This window comes from Nilaparvata lugens, chromosome 8, assembly GCF_014356525.2.
Source record: "Nilaparvata lugens isolate BPH chromosome 8, ASM1435652v1, whole genome shotgun sequence".
Classification (NCBI taxonomy): domain Eukaryota; kingdom Metazoa; phylum Arthropoda; class Insecta; order Hemiptera; family Delphacidae; genus Nilaparvata; species Nilaparvata lugens.
Window position 1 is genome coordinate 8,154,528 of NC_052511.1, and position 21,685 is coordinate 8,176,212.

General features: G+C 34.8%; 1 protein-coding gene across 1 annotated transcript in view; it reads left to right on the forward strand.

Moving 5' to 3' along the window:
• LOC111046193 (protogenin) overlaps positions 1-21,685 on the forward strand; it is a 285,414-nt gene that overhangs the window by 204,579 nt on the left and 59,150 nt on the right. Inside the window, exons 2-3 of the mRNA XM_039433843.1 lie at positions 3,281-3,498; positions 12,567-12,678. Of these exons, the coding sequence (XP_039289777.1) occupies positions 3,281-3,498; positions 12,567-12,678 (330 nt within the window). The remainder of the gene's footprint in view (positions 1-3,280; positions 3,499-12,566; positions 12,679-21,685) is intronic.

Sequence of the window (21,685 nt, forward strand, 5' to 3'; positions counted from 1 at the left end):
TTTGTATGAGTATTGAAGAGTAGTGAAAAATTGGTAATACAGTAACTAGTTACGGTAAAGAATCTATGAACAATTACCAGTTACTAGTATCATAGAGAAAATATAACATAAGTAGATATCCCATGGTATAGGTCGTTCATGTTCTTCCAAATTTCAAGCCTATTTTTATCAACTCAAGCCGATTACTGTCGGCTACTATCTATTATTACTGTTTTGGTCGAGTGAGAGTGTAAGAACCAGAGACAAGAATAATATACTTACTTATCCTTCATCTATGGTAAGAACGGCACTGTTTGAGAGATTACCAGCGTCACATAGCTTCACAAAGAACTACTAGGACTATTGGCTTGAGTTAACAGTGACATTTGGAAGATGAACGCCCTATACCATGGGATAACTTTTTATGCTACTTTTTCTCTATGTCAAAACTAAACAACTTTTGTTTTTGTAGCACTGTCGTGCTTCTACTCTTCTCTCTCTCATCCCTAGACTCTTATTTTTTTTTTGTTACTCTGTTATACCTGAGAAGAAAGAAAATAAGGAGGATTTGGATAATAAAATGAGGAGTAAATTTGGGAGAGGAATAGCACAAGGTTACCTTATTTTTTCTCTCCCTATCATTTTGATGATGTATTTATTGTATGAATCAATAAAGGAGTGAGAAAGAGTGAAACTAAATAAAATGACCTATGAAATCAAGGAACAGAAAACACTGAAAAATGGATAGAAATGGATTGAAACCAAATTGATGAATTTTAAAAAGAGAGTCTGTGTGAAGAAAAAGTGTTAGAATGAAAAGAGAGAGAGAGTGAACAAATATTGGTGAAATGAAGTGAGAGGTTGGAACACCCCTTCCAAAAAGTTGTTGTTTGCACTCACACCCTTGCAGCAGATCAATACAACCCTGCCTAGAAAATCTTTGTCGTTGCTTCCCTCTCTCTTACTCTTCCTCCACCGAATACACGCAATACGGAAGGCCTACGCCAATCCCCCTTTCCCCCGCATCCACTATTATCCCCAACCTACATCAACATTTGGCGCCTAATCCAAGGGCAAACGCTATCTACTGGATAAACCTGCAACTAGTCCGCTAAATTTCCACCCCGCGTCTATATTTAAACCTCTAACCAATGACAAATAACCCAGCGGATGCTTATTTTTCTATTACACTATAATATAGTCAGATAATATTTTCAGATACTACATAGTATATATGATACATAGTATATTCAGATACTACATACTATATAGTATATATTTTACTATACAACCAGTCTCACACTGATTATCACAACCCGTAAAACTCATTCATCATTTATTTATTCATTCATGCAGACAACTTTTATTCGGCAGAGCACCGCACACCGTAATAATTATCCTTCCCACTGCTTTGTCGCGCTCTCAATGCTTTTTACGATTGTTTTTTCTACGAGTGTAAGCTATCTGTCTTCTCATTGAGGTTTCAGTGAAAGTGTGTTGTAAATGAAGCTGAAACTACGTTCGCACGTTCAGGTTGAAAGTCCTACTAAATTTCAACTCCTACTCTTTCATTTATTGTACAAAATACTACACTCATAATATAATTATGACATTGAAGAAAAAACTAGGCTGAGCCTGTACTATTTCTCTCCAAAAAATTTGATAAAAAGTTAATGATGTCCAAAGATTGAGGTTATGATATCAAACACTGCTTCGTCACTTGATTTTTGGTCCAGGAATAATGATTTGAAGATTTTGAATTTTGAAGGTTGACATAATACTTCGGATGGATCACAGAATGTATCACAATGAATAAAGAACTTGAGAAATATTGCACTAATTTGAAAAATTTGAATACAAAATCACAAACCTACACACTATTGGTAAGTTACAGCTGTTCTCTTCAAGTCCTGTTTAAAGTCCTTTATTCTAATAATAATCCTAATAATAATTCTAATAATCCATAGATTGTTTATCTAACAGATTGTTTATTAATCTAACAGATTGTTTATCAATCCACAGATTGTTCATTCTGTGTCTGAAAGAGCTCTATTACTTGACCATCAATATCTAATGTACTACTTCTATAAAATAACTTCTATAAAAAGTACAAGTTGAAAGTTGTTCTACTCTTAATGTACTGTCACCAACTATTAATATTTAAAAAGTACTTCGGTTTTGATTACTATAAATTCAAGAAGTACTTTTAAATTTAAAGTTCTTTTGATAAATCCACGTTTAAAAGAACTTCTCTTATGATATACATCTTAGGGTGGGCGCACACCAGTTAGTCAAGTCAAGACTAGTCACGATTAGTCACAATACTTCACATAGTTCCTTATAAAGCAACACACACCGATTAGTCATTGCAATTAGACATGTCTTCATAAGCAACTATGTGAAGTATTGTGACTAAACGTGTCTTGTCTTGTCTTCCCTAACTGGTGTGTGCCTAGCCTTAGTCATTGCAATTAGACATTTCTTCATAAGCAACTATGTGAATTATTGTGACTAAACGTGTCTTGTCTTGTCTTGACTAACTGGTGTGTGCCTAGCCTTATAGTTAGATTGAGCTTCATACGCTAGCAACATTATTCTTCCAATCATCTTTCAGATGGCTCAAGAATTTCTTAACGAATTCAATTATTGGAAATGAATATTTGAGGCGCTTCGGAAACACTGGCGGTCGGTGGGACGAATTTTAATAATTTAAAGAGAATTTGAAGCGTTCAATGTATGCCACATCTCAGATAAATTCTTAGAGTGATCTTAGGTAGGGTCATAAGATCTGAACTCATAAATAGTATTTAAAGGAGTTCCACTATTACAACTTATGCCACTTTCAAGTGGTCACTTTTAAGGTGCGTACAGATTTACGCGCCGCGAACATGAGCAATTCACTTTTAATCAGCTGATGCCAAGCTTTTTATACCTATATCTTACCGGTTCTGTAAAAATACAGATATAGTCAGCTGATTAAAAGTGAATTGCTCATGTTCGCAGCGCGTATATCTGTACGCACCTTTACAACGGGAGTAGCAAGCGCATGGAACTAAACTTATCTTTTTGATAGCCTATTAGCGCAAGCACGACACCTGTCGCTTCCCAAACTGATTAAGTTATTGACTGATTGATTGACATAATTTTTGATTGACTGACTGATTGATGTAATTGAATTATTGATTGATTGAATGATTGATTGATTAATTTATATTATCGATTGATGAACTGATTTATTTACTAATCGATGTATACATTCACTGATTGATGATTGATTGATTTATTTATTGATTGATTGCAGAAGGGCTGGAGGTGGGAGTGGGCTTCGCCTCGGAGCCAGATGACGCGGTGGTGAGCCGTGGCCGCCCGCTGCTGCTGCACTGTCAGCCGAATGACAGCCTTTACAACGCCTACTCCAACACCAATGCAACTGTCCTCCAGTGGACTTTCAACAACGATCTAGTCATACCCGACGCCCGCCGAACCATCCTCAACAATGGATCGCTCTACATTAAAAAGGTAACTCACTTAATTTTGAAAATGAGTCTCTCCATAAGCAACAGATGCTCTTTTGTATCGTTTTTAAAGCAACGTGTTGTGTCCGAAAAGATACACAAGGAGATTTAATAAATTTATCTCATAAGTAACAGATGCTCGTTTGTATCTTCTCGAAAGCAACGTGTTGCATCCGTAAAGATACACAACTAGCTTCAATTTATCTTTTTATATGCAACATTAAAAAGATAACCCACCTCATTTCGAAAATGAATCTTTCCATAAGCAACAGATGCACTTTTGTATCTTTTTAAAAGCAACGTGGTGCAAACCGAAAAGATACACAAAGAGCTTTAATGTATCTTTCCATAAGCAACAGATGCTCGTTTGTATTTTCTCGAAAGCAACGTGTTGCATCCGAAAAGATATAAGGATTGAAGCTACCAGTGGCGAAGCTGAAGGGGAATCTAAGAGTCTGAGACTCCCCAAAATTAATTATTATTGATGTGAATATTATTTTTTATTAGCACGCATGTATTCCTTTACAAATTTGGATAAGAGCTGGCCAGACCGCCTTCCAAACTGTTTTGTGGCTTTCTGTCTGGCCGACAGCAGAGAGCTGACTTGCTAGGCTACCTATTCATTCTACATGGTGAGTCTCAAACTCATGAGACTCTCAATTCATTCATAATGGGCGTGGCGTATTGTATGGTTGCTATGACAACGTGACGTGGCACCATAGCCACATAGTACAACTTGGAGTCCAGGCTCCTACAGCTGGGTTCATAGTTCGAGTTCCGTATCGATGTCTTGATCTCGATGTATCGACATGGAAGTAATCGTCTTCAAACATCGATCATCGAAGCTTTTAAAAATTTGATAATTTCAAATAAATCAGTTAGTTTGTGGCTCGTTTACACTTGGCTTGTTCTTAACCTACAACTCGGTTTTGGCGGTTTGCTTTGTTTTACTCAAAAATAATGAAACCAAATCCTTTTTCAATTTCAGATTAATCTTTAATTTGTTGTTGAACTTTCAGGATAATTTATTATTTCTTAATAATTATGCAATGGATGAGTGTAATGGTCTGGTGAAGTATTTTCTTCAAACTCCGTTTTCTCCTTGTCTTTTGCATGAGAATGTGCTCTGAAAGACAAGCAGTAAGCTTTAGAGTTCCTAGACTCCCCTTTCAGTTATAGGTGGCTTCGCCACTGGAACTACAAGGAGCTTCAATGTATCTTTTTATAAGCAACAGATGCTCTTTTGTATATTTTTGAAACCAACGTGTTGCATCCGAAAAGATACACAATGAGTTTTTTTGGAGTTACGTCCTTTTAGCACAACACAGCCTATCAGCTGACATTCGTTCAATATGCTCTTTCCATTGTTGGTGGGTGATACGTTGCAACTCTCTCATTCATGAAGAATAACTGTGTGTAGGGAGCCTCCTTCAAGGAAGCTCTGCAGGGAGCTTCATCCATCTAGGGATCTAGGGTCTCTGAAGCGTGATGTTTTTGCGAAGCCGAGAAAATTCGGGATGTTTTTCTTTTGTTTCCAGTACTTTGTAATTATTGATCATTGTGTCAGCGGCTATTGATGATTGATTGCTCATTATGTTTAAAATTTTGTTATTTTCTTTACATTTATTTGTTGTTGTCACACATATTTATGTAAGTGTTTTTCTGTAAGTATTGAAAATAGATTTGATTTGATATTACCCCGCGAACCATACCTAACCTATATTCAAAGTCACAGAGGAAAAGCTATGAGACACGTACTGTATACAAATGTTTTATTGAAAGAATTTTGAAATAAAGCCAAAGATCCGCCCAAAATCGGCGGTTTATGAGCGTTTTTCCTGCGATTTCTAGGCGTTTTCAATAACTAACTGACATAAATGTTCGAAGTTGGTGCAGAAGTTCAGCATGACTTGAGAGGACTTCAAAATCACGACAAAGATATGCCCGATAGAGGCGGAAAATCTGTATTTGACTATTTGACGGGAGGAAGCAAGCTCAAATGAAGAATGCAGGCGAGCGAAGAGAGTTCTCTGTTCTCATCTCTGGATGATTCAGCCGGGGGTCCATGGGGCGGAGCCTCCTGCCTAGACAGATAAGGCGAGCGAAGCGAGCCTGCCGGCCAGTCGATGATAATAATAGTAGAATATAAAGTACTCATTTTCTTTTTCTAGCTACTGAATCATAATTTTAGTAATTTAAAATCTTCAAATGCCATTGATTTTACTTGAAAATTTCACTTCAGTAACACGTTCGACTACTTCAACTATCTACCAATCACAAGCGACTAGTTCATACTCACTCAACACTCATTGGCCAATCAGAGCTCTGAGTCGCCATTTTGTGGGACCAACCATTCAAAGCAGAGTATGAAGTGCATTGTGATTGGTTGGAATCTATTCATTGTTTGATGATGTTAATAGAAAGAATTAGTTGGTTATTTTGTACTGAGTTATCATTTAATATCAAGAAAATATTCTTTCAAGATTCAGTTACAAATGTTCATAATAAGTGAGATGAAATATTTTGGTAGCTGAACACACCTCTACAAAATCCAAAAAATTAAACGAAAAAGTAATATTGATAACGAGTGATTAAAAACGTAAACACACTTTGGTCCTCAACTCCTGAAAATTTTTTAGTTCAATTTACTCCTAAATATTTTAAAATTTCCTATTATGGAGAGATTTCATAACATCACCATCAATTCTACTAATTTCATCCTAAAAATGTAATTTATCGTATGCTGTTCTACATAATATTGCGGTAATTTTAATACTGAATAGCCTACTATATCAACTGAGTAAATATTATACAAATAGGTACAATTTATTGTTTTAGATAGTTGCTATTACACAGCCGAACGCGGATACACACAAACGAAAACCCACCTTGAGGATTTTCAAAATAAATTTTTTTTGAGGGAACCAACATTTTAGTACACAGTAACCATTGTCAAAAATTTGAAACGTTTTTTGGATTTTTGCCTAAAAACCACCGAAAATTAACATATTTACTCATGGGAGTTTTGTTTGAGAATGGGATTGTCAAAAATTTGAAACTTTTTCAGAAGTTTGCCTAAAAACCTCTGAAATGTAACAAATTTACTCATAAGAGTTTTGTTTGAAAATGGAATTTTGTTAAAAATATTCATCACTATTTTCCCTGTGGAATCATCAGTCTTTTTTTATGAAATAATTTTTCAGAGGTGCTGTTAACTGTTCACTTGCTGTCTTATCCATGAAGCAAACGTTGAATTAATGACTGATATACCCGGGGGAAACAAATTTATTTTGACAGACATTCAGCCTCAGTAGGTATAATAAGGGGATTCTGGCCCCACCAGCGATGAGCAGCCTTACCTAACCTAACCTAACCCAACTTAACCTAACCTAACCTAACCTCACCTCCTCCTCCTGGTGGGGCCAGAATCCCCTTATTATACCTACTAGCCTGTTTATTGAGGATGAAAACCGTTGTTTTCAGCTTTGTTTGACAGATTTCAAACTGCATTTGCAAATCTGTGGGGAGCAATTGAATCATTTAGACCAAGTTCATATCTGAATTAGATTGGATTCAAAATAATGTGGAATGCTACAATGAATCTCATGGTATGATCAAAAGAGAGCTTCAAAGAGATGAAGTCAATGAATGAAAATTGTCATTTAGCATTTCGTTATTCATGAGACTCGCTTTACAATGCTCTAAATCCAACACTAGACATTTATTCTCCCTGTTTAGTGCAGGATATGTAATGATGATAATATATTTATGTTGATGCTTAATAAATGCCATTGTTTATTTCATCGCTTCTGGTTATGCAAAAAATTAACATGCAGTGTTCCATTCAATTGCTTCTAAAAGGTGCTTCAATGTTGAAATGTTTTAGAATATATGTAGTTCAGTGAGTATAGGATGTAACAGAATATACAGAATGTAGTTATATTCTATACACTGTGATGTAGCCTGAAGCTCATGATCAACTTATCAGATTAAAGCTACCGTAATCAATGATTGCCTGTCGATCATGAAATAGTTATTTGTATATCTAGAGTGAAAATTACTGTTTTTTCTCCCTGAGGGAAAAGTTTGAAGCCCGATGCGAAGCCGAGGGCAACAATTTTCCTGAGGGAGAAAAAACATTTTTCCTCCACCTACTGGCTAAAGTACTTACTTTACTCCCTGAAACATAATACTAAAGTGTCCCTTTTTCGCTCTCGGTAGTAAAAAACAGAAAAACTCCCTAGGGAGTAAAAGTGACTCCATTTAAATAACATGGGAAGCATCTCTATTTTAAAAACTTACATCATAATAGGTTAGAAGGTCTAAGCTCAGATGAGAAAGCATAAAGAGGTGTCTGTCATTAAGTCAACTGAATTCAATACCACAACCAGAAATTTGATCAACTCATGAAATATAATTATGTTTGTATGATATTATATTCTTAATATTAGTAGATGATAAAAATTTATACAATTTTTAAAATATCTTATTCTATTCAAAATACCAGCCAACAAATACTTTTGATCTGCAATTCAAATCTGAACCGCGTGATCTGGAGTCAGCCATTTTTGGTAAACACCCAGCTGATATAATTGTTACAACTTTAGCCGATAGATAGCGCAATCGGCAGTGCCAATCAGACGGCCGGTTTTAAAGTTTTAGATTTTAGGTTATGTTAGGAAACATTGTCACCAATACGTAAGTTATTAAAATGATTTTATTTGCAGTTTCTATAAAAAATTGTAGATGGAGGAAAAATGTTGTGTACATCACGAGTGAAAAATACTTTTTCTCCCTCAGGAAAATTGTTGCCCTCGGCTTCGCCTCGGGCTTCAAACTTTTCCCTCAGGGAGAAAAAGTCGTACTTTTCACTCTCGATAATACAAATAACTATTTCACTCGTGATATACACACCATTTTTCCTCCACCTACATTTTATAAAAACTCCAAATAAAATAATTTTTAAAAACGTACGTGACCAAACAATGTGTTACAACATAATCTAAAAGTAAACAGAAACAGCTGGCTTGTAATCACAGTTCTTCGCCAAAAGCGCTATCTGTCGGCAAAAGTTGTAACAACAATGGCCGCCACAACTACAGCTATGATGAAGTTCCCGTTTCAAATTTGATTAGATAATGAAGAATATTCGTTGGCTGGTATTTTGAATAAAATGGAATAAAAGAAATTATACATTTTTTTAGTAAAGTTATATGAAATTTGTAATAATTTTAGCATACAAAAATAAATTTCATATATTGATCAAATGTCTGGTTGAGGTATTGAATTTAGTTGGTTTAATGACTACTCTATATGCTTCCTCATCTGAGCTTAGACCTTCTAACCTATTTCAAATGTACGTTTTTAAAATAGAGATGCTTCCCATGTTATTTAAATGGAGTTACTTTTACGCTCTAGGGAGTTTTCCTGTTTTTCTTCCCGAGAGCGAAAAAGTTACCCTTTAGTATTATGTTCAAGGGAGTAACGTTAGAACTTTAGACAGGAGGTGAATGAAAATACTATTTTTACACTAAGAACAGAGATGTTCTGGAATTTTCCATATTAAGGTTTAATTGAGAATGTGTTCATCATTTCAATTTGGTATGTTATTTGGAACTGACAACATATCTTTCATTTCACCTCAATTTAAATACTTCTAGACAGCAAACGATATAGATTTTCAACGTTCAAATCGTTTATTCGATATGAGCGAATCTGCAACAATTCTCCTTCTGGAATATTCCTTCGAGACTTTTGTCAAGATATCCACTTTATAGCCCTCATCACTTTTAATATTGTAGAGTGTAAATAAAAAGGCACTTATCTATTATCGAAATTCAGAATTAACAAATATTGTAGAGTGTAAATAAAAAGGCACTTATCTATTATCGAAATTCAGAATTAACAAATATTTCTCTTTTATTGTTTATAAATCTTACAGAAGTGCTCCCTATACAGTTGTATCTTTTATTCATTTTAATTGATAAATTTCAAAGTTGGTTGAAACCTTTTTTCAGGTCTATTAGTATGTTATTCATAAAGTCTAATGTATGGGGTAGATTTTAAAAGTGTACTACAATAGAGGCAAACCAGAGTAATTGTAATTTGTTTACCCAGCCGGCAGCCACGGAAAATAGCGTTGAAACTACTTACAAGTAAGGTTTACTCACAACAAACCATCCGGACCCTAATACTTGCAGCTTAGAAGCTTACCGACTAAGTTCTCCTTGGATAAGTCTGGGAGGAAGGAAAATATTTTCTGCAATTTTATGTAAAAATGTGTTGGTGGGAGAGGGGTGGGGAAGCAGCCTTTTCTTTGGACTTAATTTCGCCAACATCTCGGGGAAAAAATGTTTTAAGGTGCCTAAGGCTAAGGGACCCGTGCAGAATATGAAAGTACCTCGCGATCCGAGTCCAACCTATTTGTCATTCACGACTCGATTTCTTGGGCAGAACTCGCTTTCTTCGAACAAGTGCAGAATTCCTCTTCGGAACTGCCTCTTACGCATCTATATCTATCTATTCACCGCTTCGATGGACACAATCCTCGCCCTCAACTAGGCCTATACAAAACACCCCCTTCACCACTCCCAACTTTGTATTCACTGATAATTCGTTTACTAGTTTTTCTTCACTTCGCACATCCTCCCGGCCTATCCACTTTTGTAAATCCTTTCAAACTCCGATAAAGACGGCTGAAAAGCTTTGCCAGTTTTCTTCGCAGATAGCTCACTGTCGTCGATTTTCTATTGCGAATTCATGCTCTAGTTGAATTCTGTCGTCTTTTCACTCGGCGATACAATAGGAGGTGGTTTAGATCGATGCAAGAGCTGTTGAGGAGGCTGTGTTGGTTTCTATTCAAAATCATCCAAAACTTTCAAATACGTTTGAAATATTGTTTTAATAAAAAGTTTAGTCTTTAACTAAATTCATGTCTTTTGACATCTTCATTTTAGACTCAACATTGAATTGTGTTGAGTTTATTCTTTATACTTTATTAATTCATACAATAAGTATATGAAGGGAGAGAAAAAAAATGGTAACCTTGTGCTATTCTTCTCCTAAATTTAGATGAGGTTATACATAGTCCAACTTTTCTGTATGTTGTGTAATTCTGAATGATTAAATAAATAAATAAAATAGGTCAAGTCTTGTAGTTGTTCACTTCACAAAATTTTCAGTCCTTAATTATTTTCACAAAGTAGATTTTTAAATTTAGATGCTTCAAAGCCAAACATAGAAGAAATATTTCACATAGAGTTAGTTGATTCAGTTTGAATTTCAATTGTAAATTGTGAATTTAATAAATTTTAGTCCCTTGAAAAGATCAAGTATCAAAACGTTCCCTTTTCATCTTTATTGAAAATTCAATATTAAATGGTGATTAGTTCTCTATAGTGAGGTCCACGTTATAATGACAGTATTTGATCAACTTTGGTTTTGATATCCTTGTCTATCATTCGACAAAGCCGGTGGTACTATCCATTTCTAGGGCCACAACGATGCCAATTATGTTTTTGACAGTGTAGAAATATAATTAATTAATTCAGAGAATCGGCATCGCTATTTTTCTATCTTTATCCACTGTCATTATAACGTGGACCTTACTATAATTCAGTTTGAATTCAAATTATTGTAATTCGACTTGATTTTCTTTGTTCTACACTCTATAACATTCTCAGTTATTGGAATGAAACTTGTAACTTACCGAATAGTAGGGGATAAACTGTCCGATTTACTGCATTCAATACCATTTATTTCAGCAAAATGTTTTTAATTTAATTCAGCTTCTTGAACTCAATTCACACGTTCCACTCTAATCCCATCTTCAGAAATTCCAAGTGTTATAATTCCAAATTATTTCACGTACACAGCTAGTTTCAATTTCAATATCAATAAATGAACCACTAATAATGATAATAATAATAATAATATATGATTAATTAATCATTGACCCGTTTTTCAATTTTTTAGGATACTCGAACCAAAATTAACCATTCTATTGTATCGGATTACAAATGGAGTGTGTAATTCAAGAATGTGAAAGTGACACAAAACAGCTACATTTTGACTGTCTTATAAATTAGAATTGAAACCGTTTTGGGCTTGAAAATGTGGTACTTTTATGGAATCTGTGTTAGATTCATATCAGCGGTTTCTTGAGTCTCATCGTCACATTAAATTCATTGTTCTATCTGAAAATTAAAATTCTAATTTCGTCATGGCGAATATTGTTTTGTTAAAGAAAAAAAATGTATTCTTATTCATAATAATCACTTGTTAAGAATTTTTAACGAAATTGTATTTTGTTTTTTATGGCAATAAATTTTGATTTGATTTGACTAATATTGTCAATAATCAATAGCTATTCTATTGTATCATTAGTAGTATCACATCTCGTTATTGCGTTGTGTTTCAGGCTCTGTACAAGAAGTCGTCACAATCTAAATCTAATTTTCAACTCTTCAATCTGAAAATTCAAATTCAAATTTTGTCATTAGACTAATAATTGTCAATAATCAGTAGCTATTGAATTTTAATTCAATAATTTAATAATAATAAATTATTAGTACTTTTTGTGTAGTTGAGAAGTTGATATTGTGGTAATTATTATTCATATTATAGAAGACTAAGAAATTTGTCAAAAACCACAGATGTATTGAAAGTTAGAAAGACAGGTTTCGGTTCGGTTTAAACTCGGAGAGTCTATCAGAGATTGACAATGGTGTAACAACCGAAACCGGTCTTTCTAACTTTCAATAATTAAATAATAATAAATAATTAGTACTTTTTGTGTAGTTGAGAAGTTGATATTGTGGTAATTATTATTCATATTGGAAGACTAAAAATTGTCAAAACCCACAGATTTATTGAAAGTTAGAAAGACTGGTTTCGGTTCGGTTTAAACTCAGAGAGTTTATCACAGATTGACAATGGTGTAACAACCGAAACCGGTCTTTCTAACTTTCAATAAATCTGTGGCTTTGACAATTTCTAGTCTTTTTATTTAAAATAATTAGTAATTGTATCATTTTCAGTCGTATTGCATCACGTGATTGTGTTGTGTTGCAGGTTCTGTTCAAGAAGTCGTCACAAGGCGTATCGGATATCGGAGTTTACAGGTGTCTCATAAGAAACAACTATGGTACTCTTCTCTCAAGACCCGCCCATGTCCGTTTGGCAAGTAAGTATCGCATTCTCTCACTCTCTCTTTTGTCTATAAGTATCACCACCTCTCACTTCCTCTTATGTCCATAAGTATCTCCTCATTTCACTCTCTCTCATTTCCATAAGTATCTCCTCTCTCTCTCATGTCCGTCCGTATCACCTCCTCTCACCTCTCTCATTTCCATAAGTATCTCCTCTCTTTCTCTCTCTCTCTCTCTCTCTCTCTCTCTCTCTCTCTCATGTCCGTCCGTATCACCTCCTCTCACTCCCTCTCATGGCCAGAACTATCTTCTCATTCCACTCTCTGCTTTCTATAAGTATCTCCTCTCGCTAACTCTCACTCACTCCCATGTCCATAAGTATCTCCTCCTCTCTCACTCTCTCTCAAGTCCTACATCCTGTACTGTATCATCTCCTCTCACTCCCTCTTACTACATCCTGAATTTCATTCATTCCTTGGTTAGTCATCCTTCCGTTCACGTTTACCGTTAACTTGAAAGACATGATTGTAGATAGTATCCTCACTCTAACGTTCAAATATGATGAATCATCTGTGTTTTCAGGAATGTTTGTCATGAAAGAATTGAGTGCTTGAAATAAGTCATGCTTCCGTGGTATGAATGTATCGATGATGTAATTGGTGTTTTTAGAAGGTGATGCAAATTCCCCATGATGTAACATACTTGTATTAGACCATGTATATAGGATTGGAAATGGCATAATCTAGTATTTTTCTTCTTAAGTCTGTGCAAAGGCTGAAAATAAACTTTCTACTCGTGATAGTTTTCAATGTTTTACGATTTGTGTATCATCAAGCTATCAAAATGAAAAAGTTTTCTCAGGAAAACATTTTTTTTCGATCATTACTTTTTGAGATATGAGTGCCTGAAGTGTGAATTTTTGGGACAGAACATTTCAAATTTGGTAAGATATAAATCCATGAGATCTAGAGGATGGATTCTTCATGGTATTGTTGATCTAGTAAAACAAACATTTTATGAAAATATCAATTTTTGAAAAAGTTATTCAATTTATCAAAAATAACTCAACTAAAAGTTAGTTTTGGTTATTTTTAGTAAATTAAATAACTATCTCAAAAATTGGTATTTTCAGAAAATTTTTGTGTTACTAGATCAACAATACCATGAAGAATCTATCCTCTAAATCTCATGGATTTATCTCTTACCGAATTTGAAATGTTCTGTCCCAAAAATTCAAACTTCAGGCGCTCATATCTCAAAAAGTATGATCAGAAAAAAAATGTTTTCCTGATAAAACTTTTTCATTTTGATAGCTTGATGATATACAAATCGAAAAACATTGAAAACTATCACGAGTAGAAAGTTTATTTTTAGCCTTTGCACAGCCTTAAGACTCAGACTACTGCCTGATAGTGCGTAGTTTCCATTGTAAATAAAATCACTCTACCCATGTAACTAATGAAATAAACTTAAAATAAACTAAAATCTACTAGAACACATATGAATGATGTGCTTATACGAATTAATATTAGCTTATATTCTTGTTGATTCTATATTATATTCTTAAAATACTGTAGTAAATAAATACGATTGCTTGTGCTACAATATGTTCGGAATGGAAGAGAAATACTGTAATTCATTTTCAAGTTCCAGAACTGAAAATTGGAATTTCGTTATTTTTTAATAGCTTCATCATCCATGTATTATCGAGCAATTGGTGTGCTCATTTTTCATAAAATAGGTCTAGGTATAATAGGTATTTGATAGGTCTAGGTATGATAGGTATTTGATAGGTAGTGCATATAACATCGAATTGTTAGTTGAAACAATTCTCATAAAACGTTTCTAAAGTTAACTCCTGGTAAATTTGAAAACATATCACTGTGTTATCAAACTTCAGGAAAACAAATAGGTAAACGTATCTTATCCCAAATATAATAATATATTTTGGTAATCGAGTTTTATTGTTTTATAATCTCTTCATTAATAATAGCATAGAGAAACAATAGCGTAAGTAGATATTCCCTGGTTAAGGGTGTTTATGTCGCAACTTTTACTGTTATCTCAAGCCGTTTACTGTCGATTTTTACTGTTTTGACCGGGTAAGAATGTATGAACTCACAATATGAGAGACTACCAGCGTTATAAAGCTTCACGTGAAAGAACTACGTGGACTATCGGCTTGAGATAACAGTAAAAGTTGCGACATAAACGCCCTATACCATGGAATATCTACTTACGCTATTGTTTCTCTATGATAACACATGAACTCGCTCACTCACTTCCATCACCAACAGACGATGACAAAATTATTATCAGCTGTTTTTCCAAGGATGAATAATAATTATTATTCTTCTAATGTCCTTCAGTGAGTTTTCTCAGGGATGAGACCTAACGAAATCGAATTTTTATATTACCATAGAGAACAATAGCATAAGTAGATATCCCATGGTATAGAGCGTTTATGTCGCAACTTTTACTGCTATCTCAAGCCGATAGTCCACGTAGTTCTTTCCTGTGAAGCTTTATGACGCTGGTAGTCTATCAAATTGTGCCGTTCATACACTATCACCCAAACAAAACAGTAAAAATTGGCAATAATCGACAGTGATCGGCTTGAGATAACAGTAAAAGTTGCGACATAAATTCCCTATACCATGGGATATCTACTTACGCTATTGTTTCTCTATGATAAAATCTACTAGAAAACATATAAATGATGTGCTTATAAGAATTAATATTACCGTAGCTTATATTCTTGTTGATTCTATATAAATTCTTGAAATACTGTAGTAAATAAATATGTTTGTTTGTGCTACAATATGTTCGGAATGGAAGAAAAATACTGTAATTAATTTTTAAGTTCCAGAACTCAAAATTGAAATTTACTGTTATTTTTTAATAGCTTCATCATCCATGTATTATCGAGCAATTGGTGTGCTCATTTTTTATAAAATAGGTCTAGGTATAATAGGTATTTGATAGGTCTAGGTATGATAGGTAGACCTATTTGATAGGTAGTGCATATAACATCGAATTGTTAGTTGAAACAATTCTCATAAAACGTTTCTAAAGTTAACTCCTGGTAAATTTGAAAACATATCACTGTGTTATCAAAGTTCAGGAAAATAAATAGGTAAACGCATCTTATCCCAAATATTATAATATATTTTGGTAATGGAGTTTTATTGTTTTATAATCTCTTCATTAATAAATAATAAAACTATATTCGTATGACTTTAATTGGTGGGGAGTTCCTGACTGAAGTTCCACTTCGCCTGAATATATAATTTATGCCGTCAATGGGCCTTACGACTGTCATACTTCAGCCGGGACCGACACTTTAACGTGTTCATCCGATAACACTCATTCTCTTCATTAAATCTCTTCAATTTTATAAATCTCTATTTTCCAATCTCCACTTTACAGTAGAAAGCTCTCTAATAGAGTACACTTCACTCGCTTGAAATGTTGGAAATAGATGGAAATTAGTGACTGAAAATCAACAAAACTAATCTATTCAAGTGTATCATCAAGTATATCATTTAAGCCGTCAATGGGCTTTACGACTGTCATACTTCAGCCGGGACCGACAGTTTAACGTGTTCATCCGATAACACTCATTCTCTTCATTGAATCTCCCCAATTTTTTAATCTCCACTTTACAGTTTACAGTAGAAAGCTCTCTAATAAAGTACACTTCACTCACTTGAAATGTTTGAAATAGTTGACAATCAGAGACTGAAAATCAACAAAACTAATCTATTCAAGTGTATGCGAATAGTTCACTGTGATGTCAATAGCAAAATTGATAGGTGAGGTTGAATCTAGTTTGATCTACACGTCAAGAGCTGCGCTGTGAACAATCAGGTAGCTTTTGCCAGTAATTGAGTGCGCTTGAATGCCAGTGATTTGGCACTTTGAAAGGCACTTCGGCACTTGTTCACCAGATAACTGGCAAACAGAGCACTCTGATTTTGTCGTAGATGTGTTGACATTATGACGTCACTTAGGAAAAGCGAGGCAAGATTATAGAAAGTCAGTGAACCACTCTTTGTCAAAGCTAGGTACGAAGATGATGGAAATCGTACGGGGGGGAGGATCACGAATTGCAGTCGAGAGAGAGAGAGAGAGAAAGAGAGAGAGAGAGAGAGAGAAGGGGAGAAGGGAGAGAGATTGATTGATTGAGTACTTTATTTATGTAGATTACAATATATACTGGCTTATACACTTATATACAATAGCTTACAATACAGCAAAATTATAGATGAATTTACAAAATATATACTAAGAAAATAATTATTGAACTGTATATGATATGAAAAAGCAGTTTGTAATATAATAACTATAGATATAATCATATTGTTATGCATCTACATAAATTGGCGGAGCTTGGACATATCAATGTCCATTCTTCGGAAAGAATATTAAAAATATCCTCCCCACTAACTCTCTACCAAAACGTTAATTTCGTTATTTAAACTAAGGATTTATTTATTAATGGAAATATTGTAAAAGTTTTAATCAATATGAATATTAAGAGAAAAAAAAACAGAAAATTGATAGAGTAAAATAATTATATAGGTAGATAAGATCAAATAATTGATTAATAAAATGAAGTAGGCTGAAAGTAGATCAGGGTTATCAACTTTCAGTAATATACAGCATTATGCAGTGGATAATTGAAATAACATGAGTTTATATAATATATATATATATATACATTCGTTCTATAACATGGTTTAAAGGTTTGTATTTGTGGGATGGGTGGGGATGGATGTCATGTGATCGTTCTAGGGCCGGACAGTTTCAGTCATTTGTTCCAAAAGATGTTTTTTAAAGTTAGGATGAAGCTCGCTCGGCTCTCGATGGACCTGATAGAAACAGGAAGTGCATTCCATGCACGACAGGCACTGACTAAGAAGGATTTTGTGAAAATAGTAGTTCGATGATTGGGTATCCTTAAAGTACTTTCTCCGGTTCTAGTATGTGAAGCATCTATCCTCCTACCTTCAGAGACAAATTTGAAATCATCTTTAAAATAGTTCGGATTACCGTATTCAAGATATCTCTAACAAGCTTGACTATTCGAAAAAGCCTCTGATCGGGAAGCTTTAATGTTGAACTAGCAATGTGGGCTGGGGTGATATGATCATGGCGTTGGAGAGAGTAGACGAAACGTAGACAATAATTTTGGCAACGCTGTAGTTTATCATTCAGAGTGACTTGCATATCGTTAAGAACAGAATTACAATACATTAAATGTGGGAAGATGAGAGATTGAACCAATAATAATTTAATGTTTCTAGGGAGGATATCGTGCATTTTCTTCAATGCATGCATGGCTGAGAATACCTTTTTACAAGTTTTGTTCACTTGTTCTGACCAGTCAAGAGTATTATTCATAATAATGCCTAAATTTTTAACTGAGCTACAGTAAGGAATGTCATTACCGTCTACACTAATTTTGTGAATCGATTCAAGGTCAATATTGTTTATAAGACGAGAATATCCAATTATAATGGGTTGTGTTTTGATGGGATTAAGCTTAAGGCCATTTTTCTTTGTCCATTCCACTATCGAATTGATATCCTGATTCATTATTCCAACTGTTTCATTTATTTTTGTTATGGGACAGCTTAAATAGATTTGAAGGTCGTCTGCATAAGTATGGAAACTGGAAATTTGATAATGGAAGAAAGGTCATTAGCATACAAAGTGAAGAGGAGAGGGCCTAAAATTGAACCTTGTGGTACTCCATGCATAACGTTTTTCCAAGTTGACTTTTTGTCACCGACAGATACACATTGTTTCCTACCTAATAGATAGGATTTAAACCAAACTAACGAGTTGTGACTGAAACCAAGAATAGCCAACTTATTCAGAAGGACTGTATGATCAACAGTATCGAATGCTTTAGAAAAATCAAATAGGGTGAGGATGGTGCATTTTCTTTGGTCCATAGCTAACCTTATATCATCAGTGACACGAAGCAGAGCTGTCTCAGTTGAATGGAATTTTCTAAAGCCTGATTGAAAGTTATGAAGCTTACTATTGTTGTCTAGAAATTTTACAACTTGAGCATGAATGAGTCTTTCTAGCACTTTGGACAATGCAGGTAAAATACTGATTGGTCTAAAATCCTCAACTTTATTGGGTGATGGAACTTTATTTAGAGGGCGAACCAGAGCAAACTTCCAGTTTTCAGGGAAAATGCCTTCTTCAAGTGACTTGTTGAAAATGTATGTAATGGTTGGTAAAACAGCAAATAACATCTTCTTGATAAATTTAATAGGAATTTTGTCTACACCCATAGCATTACTATGAATACGTTGAATTGCTCTGAAAGTGTCTTCTTCTGAGATTGGATGGAAATGAATTGATCAGTGATTGGTAAATCTAAGTTTGTAACCTGCTCTTCAAGATCATCAATGTGATTAGCAATGACAACTTCGTCGCGTTGGTTAGAGTGTGAAACGAAATGGTCATTTATATTATTCAATGGTAAGTCAATTTGTGGATTCGATTTCTCTTTGCCAAGCCCGAATTCTTTTATTCCCTGCCAAAGTGATTTAGAGTCTTGTCTATTGTTTGTCATAAATGAATTCAAGTACCTAATCTTTGAGTTCCGTAATTCCTGTTTAACCCTATTTCTAAGGCTCCTATACTCTATCAAACTGTCCAAGTCAAATGTCTTTTTAAATTTTCTATGTGCTTTGTCTCTACGTCCCATCATCTTAAGTATGTCTTCAGTCATCCACGGTACTCGTCGTTTTCTATTAATCCTCCTTGTCACATAAGGTGCATGTTTGTCATACAAAGTCAAAGTCCAATTCTCGAAAGTCTTGACCATGTCATCAACTGAGGGTAATGCTTCAATTTGATGCCATGGAGTCTGAGCCACATCAGTCAGGAAGACGGCTTCATCAAAGTTTTTGAAGTCTCTATAAGTGATAATTTTCTGTTCTGGCTTGGGTATCTTATGGGAAAGTACACAGTAGATCAAATCATGTCTAGAAATAGCTGGGACTGAGATTTGGCCTGCTTGAACAACCTCATTGGGATCACTAACAATGAGAAGGTCAATGAGTGTGTCTGATTCATTAGTATGATGAGTTGGATCGAGAGGTAAAATAGTCATGTTTAGGCATTGGAAATTGTAGTCAGTTGAAAGTAGTCAAAGTTACGATTTGTCATGTTCAAGTCGGTGTTCATATCCCCCATAACTAGTATACGGTTATAACAAGGCATAAGAGAAAGCAAGGCACTTTCGAAATCTGTGAAATGACCTATTTTTGGTGGGCGATAACAGATACCAACGAGTAATTTATCAGTACTAGATAAGGATAATTCAAGTAGCATAAACTCTGGTCTGGAACAATACTCTTGTTTAGATGTGATTAAAACTTTTGTTTTGATACCTTCTTTCACATAAATTGCTACACCCCCACAAGCTTTATTTAATCTATCATTCCGGAAAAGATTATATCCAGGCAATGCAACAAAATTTGATGAAATACTAGGCTTCAAAAATGATTCGGAAATTCCGATTATATTGAAGTCCTGAAAACGGAAGATTGCTCTGAGTTCATCAATGTGGCAACTGAGGGATTGTACGTTGAGGTGAGCAGCCTTGAAAAGTTTTTGAAAGAGTGGAGCTTATTTGCTAGAAACATACCTGCGTCATTATTACTATTATTGAAATAATCATACCTACTTGAGGGCGAGCGAGTTGACGTGTCAGTGAGAGGCATCATGGAAGCAGCAGACCAATCGTGAACCGACCTCAGAACAACACATGACGGGGAAAATGGGGATGGGGAAAATGGGGATGGAACTGATAAAACTTAACCTAAATGAAAAAGTCTCTTGATTCGAGTGCATTCAGCGTGCCTTGACAGTTCGGCTCCCTTCACTATTTAAAGCACTAGTTCAAAACAAAATTCACTAAACACAATAAGATGTAGATGTGTGGAGTTCCGGTGATGAATAATCCTAATGGTGAATAAGACGAAGATTGAGGAAGAGCTGGTAGTGGGAGATCTGGTCCAAGTGGAGATAGAGCGAGTAGGTATCCAGTAGTGGAAGAATCGGGTCCAAGTGGAGGTAAGCGAGAAGGAATCCAGTAGAGAGAGAGAGAGAGAGAGAGAATGAAAATGAGAGTGGGAGAAAATAGCTGAATTTGTCACATCATGCATGGTTCGTTGCAAAGTGATCACGCTATCCGTCAGTGCAGTAAAACTGCATTATACTCACGAACAAAAATAACGTTCAACGTTTTCACGGTACACATATATCGCAAGCCGTATGCCACTACTTATACAGGGTTTGTCCCAGGTATAAACAAAGGTGTAGTAGCTGAGGACCATAGATTTTGAATGAAATTTGCAACAAAAAATGTCGAGCAAAATTTTCTTTCATCGACCTTAATTTTTGAGATAATTGACCAAGCGAAGAGAGGTCTAAAGGTGCGTACAGATATACGCGCCTCGAAGATGAGCAATTCACTTTTAATCAGCTGATGCCAAGCTTTTTATATCTGTATCTTACCGTTTCTGTAAAAATACAGATATAATCAGCTGATAAAAAGTGAATTGCTCATGTTCGCGGCGCGTATATCTGTACGCACCTTTAGATTCAAGTCGACGGTTTGGCATTTCTCTTAATGTTAAAATGTTTGAATGTTCAAATGTTTATATGTTGCGCATTTACGGCGAAACGCGGTAATAGATTTTCATGAAATTTGACAGGTATGTTCCTTTTTTAATTGCGCGTCGACGTATATACAAGGTTTTTGGAAATCTTGCATTTCAAGGATAATATAAAAGGAAAAAGGAGCCTCCTTCATACGCCAATATAAGAGTAAAAATGAGACCATAGAATTATTCATCATAATCAGCTGACAAGTGATTACACAGACGTGTGGAGAAGCCAGTCTATTACTGTATTTCCATAAGGTCTGTAGTTTCAATCAGGTATTTGTGGATGGGAATACTGCTGACGTCTACTGTTCACAGAACTACTAGTATATAGATTATTTTT